The following is a 13,548-nucleotide window of genomic DNA, read 5'->3' as shown; positions in this document are numbered from 1 at the left end:
TTTATTTCAATTTCATTGGTGGTTTATTATTGTTAATATTGTTTCTATGTAACTACAAAGTGTTTTTTTTAGTACATTGTGAGGATCGGACTTTGAACCTTTAACTTCGTTTTTTTTTTTTTTGGAGTTCTAACTAAAGTTTCTCAAACTATTTTAAAAATAGTGAAAAATAATTATTTGATAATAATAAAAATAAAACAAATATCATACCAACTACTAAGAGAAAGACTTTGGCTTCAGTAATTGCATGGGACTGGTTTTCCTATTCATTACAATGGTGCTCGTCCATGTGATAAAATCTGAACCATCCAAATTTAAAACATTATTATATATTATATTTATTAAAATAAAAATTTATAGAAATTATAAAATAATTTTAATAAAAAATTTTATTTTCAATATGATCTAGATTTAATTTATAGGGTTCAATTTAATATTATAATTTTTATAATTAATATATATTGGTTATTCAGATGTACTCTACATAGTCCTGATTAACACTAGATTAAATCCGGATTGTGTTAGAAATCTGGACTATGCACAATACATCTGAATAGTCAATATATAACAATTATAAAAATTTTCATAGTAAATTAAATCTAGATCAAATTAAAATAAAAAGATTATTAAAATTATTTTATAATTTTTATTTTAATAAATGTAAAATAAAAATATATAATAATATTTTAAATTTGCAGAACAGGGATGGGCAGGGAAACCGGGTCCGTCTTTCATGGCGATAAACTTTGTGCGGAAAGATTTTGGAAAAGACAGTTACTATTTTTTATTTTAAATCAGAAGGCAACTAGAAAAGTGACTACAACTTGAAAGGAAGAAAACAAAGGAGCCACCGATTGTTGCCATGACTAAATTTGGCTTTTTTCTTCGAACTTTCCACGACGGCGCAATGGACTGAGGCGATACTTCCGTTCCATATACTAATTTAACTACAAATAAAACAATATGTGGCCTCCACCATTGAAGTCGGACTATTATATCATAAACAAATATGAATGTTTCCACTAGTTGCAAGCCAATTCCTTTACAAAGGGCTCTCTCAAAGTAGCCTAGCTTGTGTTTCTCAATCAATCAAATGAAGCCTTCATTTGTCATGTTTCTCGCCATTTTGCCTATATGCCTTCGCTTCTTTCTCTTCTTTGCTTTCATCATTCCTCCTTGCAAAGCTATCTCTTCATTGGGAAATGACACTGACCACCTGTCTTTGCTCAAATTCAAGGAATCAATATCCGACGATCCACACCATATCTTGGACTCTTGGAATGCAACTGCACACTTCTGCAACTGGCACGGAGTCACTTGTGGCCACAAGCATCATAGAGTTATAGAGCTGCGGTTAAATGGATATGGCTTGCGTGGATCTATAACTCGACATATTGGTAATCTCTCCTTCCTAAGAGTCATTGTTCTTGACAACAATATGTTTCACGGAGAAATCCCACAAGAATTAGGTCGTTTATTTCGGTTGCAAACACTTTTCATTAGCAACAATACACTAAGTGAGAAATTTCCTGTCAACATCACAAATTGCTCTCAGCTCAGGAACTTATCATTTGGTGGAAATAATCTAACTGGCAAGATACCGATGGAGATCGGCTATCTCCATAAGCTTGAAAGATTGCTTCTGCCTAAAAACAACTTGAGTGGGAAAATCCCAATGTCCATGTGGAATCTTTCTTCCCTTGCTTTTCTTTCATTGGCTGGTAATAACCTGGAGGGGAGTATCCCTGAAGAAATAGGCATTCTACAAAAGTTGAGATTTTTTACTGTAGGCGACAACAAGCTTTCTGGTGCAATTCCTTCTTCTCTTTACAACTTGTCATCTCTCTATCTACTTGGAGTTTTTTTAAATCAAATTAATTGCTCTCTCCCAGCCACCATGTTCATCAACCTCCCAAATCTCCAATACATGGATCTTGAAGGCAATCAATTCTCAGGTCCTGTCCCAACATCCATTGTAAATGCGACAACGCTTGCACAAATCTCTATAGGAGGAAATAACTTTGTAGGGCAAATTCCAAATCTTGGAAAGTTGCGCGACCTCTACTTTCTAGAGTTCGCTTATAATAGTATGGGAAGTAATTCTTCTAAGGACTGGGAGTTTCTAACTTCTTTGAGCAACTGCAGCAAGTTGAACGTGCTAGCATTCTCGCAAAATAACTTTGGGGGCCACTTACCAAATACCATAGGTAATTTGTCTACTCAACTCACATCACTTTATCTTTCATATAATCAAATATCTGGCAAAATTCCTGCGGCCTTTGGAAACCTCGTTAACCTGACGTTCCTAGAAATGGACATGAATTATTTCACTGACATCATCCCAATCACTTTTGGGGAGTTTCAACAGATGCAATACTTGTCTTTGAGTGGAAATCAATTTTCTGGAGAAATAACACACTTCATAGGCAATCTCACTCGGCTATTTCACCTAGATTTGTCAAATAATGAGTTAGAAGGCCAAGTTCCTCCAAGTATTGGGAATTGTGAAAGTTTACAATATCTTGATATGTCACAAAACAATTTTAATGGAGCTATACCAGTCCAGATGATAAGCCTTTCATCTTTATCAATTTTACTGAACTTGTCATACAATTCTTTCAGTGATGATCTCCCCGAGGAGGTAGGGAAGTTAACAAATATTGGTCAATTGGATGTCTCACACAATCGTCTGTATGGAAATATTCCTCAATCCATTGGAGATTGCCAAAGCCTAGAGTATCTCTTGTTGCAAGGGAATTTCTTTCAAGAAACGATCCCCTTATCTTTGGCTTCATTAAAAGGTCTCAGATATCTAGACTTGTCACAAAATAACTTGTCTGGATCAATTCCAAAAGGCATACAGGATATTACTTCTTTGACGTACCTAAATGTTTCCTTCAACATGCTTGAAGGGGAGGTACCAAACGAAGGTGTCTTTGGCAATGCAAGTGCAATATCACTTATGGGAAATAATAAGTTTTGTGGAGGCATTTCAAAGCTAGGACTCCCACCTTGCCCTCTCAAATCTGTGGGAGAAAGAAAACATCCTAATTTCAAGATGATAGTATCTGTAAGTGGTGTGACTGCATTTCTTCTTCTATTATCTATTGTTGCCATTTATCATCTTAGGAAAAGAAGCAACAAATATTCTTCAGATTCACCATCAATTGACATGCTTTCAAAAGTATCATATCAAAAGTTACACAATGCTACTGATGGGTTCTCTATCAACCATTTGATAGGATCTGGGAGTGTAGGCTCTGTATATAAGTGCCGATTGGAATCTGAAGAAGTTGCAATAAAGGTAATCAACCTTCAAATCAGGGGAGCCCAGAAGAGTTTTGTGGCCGAATGTAATGCACTTAAAAATACAAGGCATCGAAATCTGGTAAAGATTTTAACATGTTGCTCCAGCATTGATTACAAGGGACTAGAATTCAAAGCTCTAGTCTATGAGTATATGGTGAATGGAAGCTTGGAAAAATGGTTGCATCCTAACAAAACAGAAAATGCAGAGTATAATCCAAGAAATTTGCTCCTTGATCAAATACTGAATGTTCTTGTTGATGTTTCTTCTGCTTTACACTATCTTCACTATGAATGTGAGCAACCTCTTGTTCATTGCGATATAAAGCCAAGTAATATCCTTCTTGATGGCAACATGGTTGCTCATTTGAGTGATTTTGGAATAGCAAGACTACTCTCAATTGCTGAAGGCAATTCTAATAAGCAAAGCAGCACGATTGGAATCAAGGGTACATTTGGCTATGTTCCTCCAGGTGCCATTTAATAACTTTTTGGCCTTGAAAGTTGAAAAATGCAATTTTTTTTGTTGAAAAAAGGCTTTTCCTTTTAAATTTATATTTATATTTGATGATTTTACATGAGAAATAACAAACTTACACTATTTCAGAATATGGAATGGGTTTCGAGGTATCAAGACAGGGTGACATGTACAGTTTTGGCATTCTTGTTTTAGAGACGCTAACAGGTAGAAGACCCATGGAAAATATGTTTAAAGATGGTCAAAATATCCATGAATACGTGAAAAGGGCATTTCCTGATAAGCTTTTGCAGATTGTGAACCCTACTATTTTCTCCAGAGAATTAGAACATGTAGCGGCAACATCACGAGAATCATCAGAGAACATAACAATGATCCATCCAAATGTAGAGAAATGCTTAATTTCTTTATTTAGGATTGGACTTGTTTGTTCAATGGAATCGCCACATGAAAGGATGAGTGGGATGGATGTCATCAAGGAACTAAGTCTAATCAGAAGAAATTATTTTCCTTCTGGAGAGAATAATAGAGGCTAAAAAGATTGCATAATGAAGGATGGTCATTGTCCACGTGGCCATAATCAGTTTGTGCGTGGTTTAGATATTTCATTATCATCACTTAAATTTTTATGCCTTTGTATTTTGTAATCGCCCTTACATTCAAACTTTTGGATTTCCTTGAATTTGCTCAAGTTGTTTTTTCTAGTATACATTTATATTATATGTCACGTCTTGAAATATGGGAGTGATCGGCACGAAATGTGCACTTAAACACCCATCCCTTAAAGCTTTGATTAAGGAAAGTTCTGAATTAATACATTTGACTTACTATTCACCTAATTGTACGCATCAAATTTTACTTTTTAGATAATCAAATTATCAAATATTTTGTAAAAATTATGACAATACCTCCCTTATAAGTAAGATCTCTCCAAAATCTTTACAACAGAAATTTTACAATTTATAACTAGTAATATGGAGCTTTACTTCTCACCAATAGATAGACAATATAACAAAGAGAATCAGGACCCTAATCATAATTTATGTAGAGCACCTAATCATGTTTTTCATGACATAATTCATAAATTTAGATTTACATCAATAGAAAATATTTACAGAACAAATCTCCACTAAGCTCAGTAGAAATTTCCTCATTGGAAAGCAGGATGTACAATATCAGCGACGCTATCTGAGACCAAAATAACTTTTTTAGTGAATAACATCCCAATCATAATATTTTGTAGAAGCACAATGAATAAAATATAATAATTATATAAAATACATGAGAAAGCAATTCAATGTAAGCAAATTTATCAACTTAGAATAAAAGTTCTATATAACTTCCATAACAAAAATATTTAAATCTATAACGACAAAATAGCTTTAACATTTGATCTTGACAAAAAATAATAATTAGATCATAAATAAGAATAACAATATTTACTAATTTAAAATCATTAAATATGAAATCACCAACTAACTAAAAATTCATAGTTTTGGGGATTTATCAGAATAATTCATAATCGTGGACACACAGTCCATGAGGGTAAATAACCAAACGCGGCTTATGCCACAAAAACAAATATGGACACACAATCCACAAGGGTAAATAACCAAATGCGGCTTATGCCATGAAACAAACGTGAGTACGAGACTCACGAATAACAAACGTGAGAACAAAGCTCACGAAAATCAAACTAGCTGGTCATTGACCATGGCGTGCCAAGGACTAATAGAACTGCCGTTAGCAACCAGCGTTTTGTATAAAATCCCCTTTAAAATCATTTTCAAACATGCGAGAAAATCATTACTTTTAAGATATAGTTTTCATTCTCAAAATCAAACTCGCATGAATAGTTTTAAGTACTAAAACTTGCCAGAATAAAATTTTATATCCAATGCTCGTGCTTGCATTTATTGAATAATCAAAAATTGTCAATTCTAGTGAAAAGGAATTTTATCAATCTTGAAAGGATATCTCATAAGGGATAAAACATTCGTATGTTATGATGAATTGTTTTTCACCACCATCTTAAAACTTAAAAATGAAGAAATTTAATTAACAAAGTATCTACTAATCAACATAATTATTATTAAAATAATCAATATAACAAAATAAATTGCAATAAGAAAAATTAATTGATAAATTAGTTGGGACGCTATTCACTTACCTATAATACCTTCAAAGCTCAAAAGTCACTTCTTTCAACTCTAATCGAGCTACCCTTCTTTCAATTACCCTTAAATCACCAACATCACAAAAGAGAAGAAGAGGAAACTTGGATGCTGAATAGGGAAAGAAGAAAGTCCAACAGTGATGCCTCACGGGAAACAAAATGAGTCCGTGACCTTGCCAAACTCCTTAATTCCAACTCCCAAAAATTTTACAAGTTAGATATTTGAATAAACTAACTTCCCAAATTCTATAAGAATAATTGTCTTCTAATGATAGTTTATTTAATCAATCAACCATATTATCATATATATATATATATATATATCATACCATTATAGACTCCCTCTTAGTCATTTTGTTGAACATCAATCTCTTACTAAGCTTCTTCTTATTCAATTCTATTTCCCAAAAATTTCCCAATATCAATCTTTGAATGACTTTGCTTCTAAACAACTAAACTCATTTTATCGAATAACTTAGGTGCACCATCTAAATTAAGTCATAAAACAATACCATAGTTTATAATCACCCACCATATAACTCCCAAAACTCAATTAGTTATACACTAGCTTCATAACCCAATTCCCTTACAGCACCAAGCTCAAATTTACAAAATAATAAGCATTTAAGCTAGTTGTCTTTCTTAAGAGATTAATAAGGTTGTAGGAAATACATAACCCAATGAGCTTCTCCTAATACACATTTAATCAAACACCTTGTAGGCATCAGATTTCAAATCTTAATTCTAAGTTTTTGGCTTTAAATCCCATCCCAACAATCTACAATAGAACGTTTGGGTTTGTTATATTTTGATTTTTTTTCTTCAATCAAATTTTCCAGCAAGAGTCAATTAAACTCAAGAAAAGCTCAATCTAAACTATCCACATATTAAATCATATCCCTTCCCAACTGAGACACACAGGGTAGCAGATCAAATAATAGGGGGAAAATTTTAAAATCCCAACCACTTAAACGTGCATACTCATGAAATTGTCAAGAAGCAAGGTTCGACACATCAAACCTGAATCAGCAACAGCAAAGAAAGGGAACAGAACGAAATCGACGGAAGCAGGGGAAAGAATCACGAAAACATGGCAGCATACACGCAGCAACGCACAGACAAAGCAGGAATAAGGAGGGAGTTTTGCCACTCACACTCTCCGATGGCAGCACCCAGAGTAAAAAAAAAAAAAAAACAGTGACTTCAACAAAACCTCCACCACAGCAGCGATCATCAGCGACAGGGAAGGAAGAAGATGAGATTACAGCTGGCATTACAAGACAGCACGAGCACCATGGCCACCGGAGATGCGAAGAACGGTGAAGGAGTGCAATGGCGGTGAGGAATCAGAACGTCCATGTCGGTGGAAGGAAGGAAAGAAAATGAACTGCCAGTGCTCTGTTTTTGCATAAAAGATATAAATTCTGAACCAAAAAAGATAATTGGGAAAACTACAAGAAATAGCACAAGGAAAAATTACAAACGAGGAACAAATTTTTTTCATAATTCAGGACAAAATAAAACCACACTTTCTCTCAATAAAATTATAACTCTGGACTTTGAAAAAATATTTGATAAGTTTTTTTTTAAACTATCACTCTCCACTTATTATAAAATTAATTTAAATAAAATATCTACTGTTGAGAAAAATTGATTTACGTTAATTCAAAAAATTTGGGTCATTATATTATATTGGCGTCCTGAGTAATTCCATCTTTTCTTAAAGCACGAGGATTTTTTTCTTCAAAATTTAGGTTTTCGGAACTCATAACATACCTTTTGATTAGTTTTGTTGGGGGACAACCTTTTTATCAGTTTATTAAAATGTTCAAAATTACAATTGTTTATGTCTATTATGCATCTAAACTTAGCTTTTGGGAATGGTTAATAATTATAATTTTTTATTGCAACATCCTTTTGAGAAATGCAGAGTATGTCATATTTATGAATTAATATAATGGAAATTCATTTTATAAAAAAATAATTTTTTAGAAAATTTCTCCTCGGTAATTCTCTCGGAACTGCCGTGAACTGGTTCAAACCACAGAAGCGAGAGCTAGCCTGTAGTTGATAGTGGGAGGATATGACAACAAAAGTCTGACATTCCACATTATAAAATGATAACGGGCTCATGATTTTCATCAGCCTCAATTTAATCTAGAAAGTATCTATACCAATATACCACACTTGAAATCAACTTCAAAGTACGTTTCATTATATATTATCCATATGCGACGTGGGTACAAACAATTAATCTTGTTGGGGGTTTGACTGTGGAGTTGGATTGGACATAAATTAACGGATATCTGGACAAGAGTTTTATTATGCATATTTAAAAAAAAAGTATTATGCGATGCACCTACCGAATTGGATTGAACATCACATAAGTTTCACTGTGTATATTCATTAGGTTCATCACATAATAATACTCGTCCTGCTGGACAGACGTGCATGCATGTGTTCTACATAAAGGCGTATAGCTGCAAAGGTTGTTTAAGCTCCTCATCATCCTTATAAAAAATATGGCTCTCAGAGATGCAATGTCTCGTCTTTTTTTTCTGCTCTCACTCATCAGCTTCGTTGCAATAGCCATATCTGTAACTGTAAGTTGCTTTCTTCTCTTGATCCAATATTAGTTTGGTTTCACCCATGGGTTGCAAGCTTTCATCTACTTAGTATTGTGTTACATGTCTGATTCTAGATGTTGATCGAAATGGGATTGCATGCGGGAGCAATTCCAATACGTTGTGAGAGTTCAGACAGGAGATCGCGATGATGCAGGAAGAGAAGCCATTACCCTCAAGCTAATGGTGAATGGAAGCCCGATTTTCACAAAAACATCTAATGTCTGTGTCAAGCCCTAAAAATAGAGGGTGACCACTCACACATCCCTTTAAACTAATAAATTTTTATAAAAGAAAAAAATAATCAAATCACTTTTACTTTAAGCTAATTGTTAAAAAATATATTTACATTAAAAGCAACAGTACCAATCAAAAATTTTCATCCACTGCAGCTGGTTTGCCCTTCAGAGGTCAAGGGAATCAGCGTCAGTTAACAAATTTGAGATCAAAATAAGTTTTTTAGTGAATAGTATTTCTCTGGTAAAATTCTTAAAATTTAAAATAAACAAACTCTAATAATGGTGCTAACTAATTAAAATAATTCCTCAAAATTTTATAAACCTGTAAGTTATAACCATAATAGTAAAATATGAGTAAGTTGAAAAAAATTTATACTATAATGCTTAAAGAAAACAGTTTACACATATAATTCAAAGTGGTAAAATTGTTAGCTAAAATCATGTAAATTTTGAAAACACTTTAATCAACATTTTAAATTTTGAGAACTCAACAGAACAGATTACAAACATGAACACATAGTCCACGAGGGTAAGTAACCAAACGTGACTTATGCCACAAAAACAAACGTGAACACATCAGTCCATGAGGGTAAATAACCAAACGTAGCCAAAGCTATGAAACAAACGTGGACATACTATCCACGAGGGTAAGTAACCAAATGCGGCTTAGATCACGGAATCAAACACGGGTACAAAGCCCACGAATACCAAATATGAGAGCAAAGCTCATGAAATAAACTAGCTAATGTTTAACCACAGCGCACTACGGGCTAACGAAACTGTCATTAGCAACAGTGTTCTGTTTAGAATTCTTTAAAAACTATGTTTCAAACCTGCAAGAAAAATAATTATTGCTATAATAAAATTTTCATTCTCAATGTCAAACTTGCATGAGTTGTTTCAAATCTTAAATTTTGTAAAAACTATACTTTATAGCTATTACACCAAACTTACAGTACTTGAGTAGTCAATACATTTCAAAACTTAACAATCATACATGAGTGCTTTTATCAACCTTGGGAATACACTTTTTGATAATAAATAAATTCACATATCATAATTCATTTGTCCTTTACCAATATTTCATAATTTTCAAAATTAATATAATTCATAAAAATAAAATGGTTCAATAAAAGTCTATGACAATAAAATAAATTAAAGGGAATGCTATTCACTTATTTGTTGAAATTCCAGATTCTCACAATATTTTTTCTTCAATTTCTGTTAGGATCCTCATCTTCCACACATCTTATAAGGATATTATTAAACAAAATTTAACAAATCGTCTTTACTTTATAAAGATTTCCTTCTACTTTTCCTATATCAATCATTATCACTTAAAATTCAAAACCAAAATTTATGCTTTAAAATTATTTCACACATTTCGGTAGGCATCTTAATGAAGCCAATATTCAAGTAATATATCAAAGCTATTCTCTTCCAATTTAACCTCAATAAATTCTTTGCATCAATCATTTCAAATAAAATTAATTTAACTCCAAAATTATGACCCATGTGTATATCACTACCAAGTCTTAAGTCATGTTTCAGCTCAAATTTGAACCTTCTTCTTACAACATACAGCAGCAACAAGGTTATATCAAAGAACTCTATAATTTCAGCCATCAACTCACACTCCCTCTCATACGGCTCAACAAAGGAAGAGTGCTCAAAAATCCTCACCTTAATCACCAATAACAGCGAAAGAGGGAGAGATCAAGAGATTGCCAACCAAACAGGGAGAGAAGATGGAATCTCCAGCTGAGCAAGGAACAGTGAAAGATGCAGCACCGTTCAAGAGAAAGGAAAAAAAACCAGAATCAGTGTTGCTTCAGCTTCTTCCACCCGTTAGCAATGCTTGGACAGAGTTTACAGGAACAGAGTAACAGCGAGAATCGAGTAGAGAGAAGAAGCATTATAACCAAGAACATAATAGAAATAAAACTCGACAGCAGCACAAGCAAAATGATTCCCATAATCTATACCTCAACCCAGTGAAACACTGAGCTCGTACAAGGAAGAAGGAAGAGATTTTTGTTTGACTTCCAACAACAGAAAACGAGCTCTCACTCCAGCCAGCTATGACAGATCGGCAATCAAAGCTCACGCCGGTGATGGCTGAAAACAAAAAGGAAGGAATCGGAGACGCAGAGGAAGAGTGAAGGAATGAAGCATGAGGCAGAGCACTTCTCTCTCTGGACAAATCTTGAACAATCGAAGAAAAGGGACGAGAAGCCTTATTAGATTGAAAAGGGGCAATTTGGTAATTTCAAAAAACAAAAACAAAGTAAAATCCCCTTTTTGGGTCTTAGTCAAATTCGAATTTGAAACCTGATGATTGGATTGCATGCTCCTTCCACTACACCAACACTTCTTCTTATCATAATGGTCCCAAAATTAATATAACTATAATTAATACACCTTATTATATATTTAATATAATTTTTTAATTTTTTTCACAAAACTTTATAGGTTATTACAGTCTGTCTATTTTTTATTTTTTCATTTCAAAGGTTCTTTTGCAAAAGCTCTAATTTTTTCTTCTCATACAGATGTTACCTTGAAATTCTCCCAAAAACAAATTTAAAATTTGGAAGGTGTTATCCAAAGAGAACTTAAAATTGACTAGAAAACGAAATGGGATTTTAGTAAAGTTAATTATAGAGCCTACTTAGATTAGATGGGAGATTGCATAAAATAGGTTTAAAATCAAGTTTTGAGGGATTTGGGATGTTCAGCCGCTGTTGATTTTATATCTTTCTGAGTACTGCACATGGTTATGGTTGATTTTTAATCAATTTTTTTTATTTTATGACATATTTAATTAGTTAACTTCCATTTGTTAGTTTTAGTGAAGTAATTGAAAGTTCTTTATAACAGGAAAAAGAGAAAATACATATCAATTTCTCGCTTATTAAGAATGGCATTATTAGGAACTACCGTTTTTTTTGTAAGCTAATAGGGGTATCAAATCATTTAGCAATTGATAAAAAATATTTTTTCTTAAAAGTATTATTTCCTTTTAAAAATAAATCGATCTAAGAGTACTACCAGAATGTTAAGAATGTTAAATGCTGACAAAAAAAAAATACGCAAATAGTAAGATTAATTATATTTTTTGGTTATCCGCATATCCTTTTAATATTAGAGGTAATCATGATTTAGTTATGGCCGGATACTAAATGTGGACATTTCTCTTAAAGGAGATTCAAACTTTGACTTGCCACTTGTGAGGGATCCAAGATTGATTATATTAATCACATTACTAAACTACTTAAAAAACTATGATTACATCAATGTAGTTGGGTCTAGCGGAATCAACTAGTTTTTTATAATGTGGTGAATTAATGTTTGAATTCTTGTTAAAAAAGGTGTCCATACATAATAATGCTTGATAGTATTTTAAATATGATTATATCTAATAAGAGGATATCTGTAAATGTAAAAAAAAAAAAAAAAACCTATGATCACATTAAATCTATCATCTCCCATATCAAACCATTAAAGCCTGTTTGCTTCATTTTTTTTTTTTTGGAAAAAGGATTTCTTGGAAATTTGAGATATTTATTTAATTTTTAAAATATTAAGGATAAAAAATATGATTATTTGAGGAACTATTTTAAAAAACTTCTGAATTCTGATCTTTTTAAAAAATGACTTCAGTATTGGACAGAGTCACCTAGCGCAATCACTATTTTTAATAGGGACTTGATCAAAAAAGTCTTTACGTAATAATTTTAGTAGGAAATGGTCACAGTCATCGTAAGTGCTCAAAATAGACATTTTCAATTGAATGTCTTCGTATCACCAACAAGTATATACCATGTTAATATTTTTCTTTTCAAATCACTGTTACTTCGTTTGCAAAATCTTTTATTTATTATGAGTATTTTTTTTTTCATTTCATTCTCTTCACACATTAAATGGGTCTTAAAATGAATAACTCATCAAATACAAATTAAACTTGATCAATTCATCACTATATTCTTTTTTTTCTAATAAAAACTTATATACTCCTTATTTTTTATTTAAATTAAGTTGTTTTTTAAACTTAAATATGTTTTCCATGCATATCATAAAGTGTAAGATGATCATATTATTCATGACTAATGTTACATCTAGAAACTTCATGCTTGGAGTAATACTCTAACGCACAGGTCCACATGCGTGTGTGCAAAGAATGGAGAAATGGTTAGTTATTAAGTCATAATAATATTAAAAAAATATGTTCTATCAAAATATATTAAAAATATGTAGGAATATATTAGATTAGAAATCGAGTGGAATTGGTTAGAACAATTAATATACACTGTAAATATAATATTAAAAGAAAAAGGAAATGTCACTGGCTTGGAATGACAGTGACCAATTTACAACGACCTCACTGCCGGAGCCAGTACTCGTTATTTTCATCATCTAATATTGTGAAACGTACAATTTAATTATTTGAATTTGTCAAAAGTTTGAGCTTCTTTTAGAAATTGAAGTATCATTATCATGTGGAGGAAACAAGTAGTAGACGAGACTTGTTAAATCATAATTAAAAGGAAAAATTATAAACAGGTGCCAAATAAAGAAATTAATTATTTCAGTCCATTTATAAACTTCTATTACATGTTAAATTTCAGTTTTTATAGGTGGATGAGACTTATGAGTAAATAATTTTTTTTATCTAGGACCTATGTGTAATTCTCCCAAGTTAGAGTGTGTTTGGCTCAATTATGA

At 32.4% G+C, this 13,548-nt stretch overlaps 1 protein-coding gene and 1 long non-coding RNA gene across 3 annotated transcripts; one reads left to right on the top strand and one right to left on the bottom strand.

Moving 5' to 3' along the window:
* Positions 1–1,025: 1,025 nt before the first annotated feature.
* Positions 1,026–4,466, top strand: LOC129321751 (probable LRR receptor-like serine/threonine-protein kinase At3g47570). Of its 2 annotated transcripts, XM_054967645.1 has the most exons (3): positions 1,026–1,808; positions 1,893–3,779; positions 3,914–4,466. In XM_054967645.1, the coding sequence occupies exons 1-3, from the start codon at positions 1,094–1,096 to the stop codon at positions 4,318–4,320; spliced, it is 3,009 nt and encodes a 1,002-aa protein (XP_054823620.1). In that variant the 5' UTR covers positions 1,026–1,093; the 3' UTR covers positions 4,321–4,466. The 2 variants fall into 2 exon arrangements, with proteins under 2 accessions (XP_054823620.1, XP_054823618.1); XM_054967643.1 differs by having other exon boundaries at positions 1,026–3,779.
* A 215-nt stretch (positions 4,467–4,681) lies between these two features.
* Positions 4,682–7,338, bottom strand: LOC129284377 (uncharacterized). Its single transcript, XR_008586849.1, has 3 exons — positions 6,981–7,338; positions 5,955–6,144; positions 4,682–4,972 (listed from the first exon to the last, which is right to left on the bottom strand). It is a non-coding gene; the product is annotated as an uncharacterized LOC129284377 (long non-coding RNA).
* Between the last annotated feature and the right edge of the window lie 6,210 nt (positions 7,339–13,548).

This window comes from Prosopis cineraria, unplaced genomic scaffold, assembly GCF_029017545.1.
Source record: "Prosopis cineraria cultivar Desert tree isolate PC_DT_omini unplaced genomic scaffold, ASM2901754v1 PC10, whole genome shotgun sequence".
Lineage (NCBI taxonomy): Eukaryota > Viridiplantae > Streptophyta > Magnoliopsida > Fabales > Fabaceae > Prosopis > Prosopis cineraria.
Note: the sequence above shows the minus strand (reverse complement) of the source record. Positions and strands in the feature narration are given on the sequence as shown.

Coding starts and splice junctions, on each gene's coding strand:
- LOC129321751 (XM_054967643.1), top strand. CDS start 1,094: ATGAAGCCTTCATTTGTCATGTTTCTCGCCATTTTGCCTATATGCCTT. Junction 3,780..3,913: donor ATTTGGCTATGTTCCTCCAG/GTGCCATTTAAT, acceptor ACACTATTTCAG/AATATGGAATGGGTTTCGAG.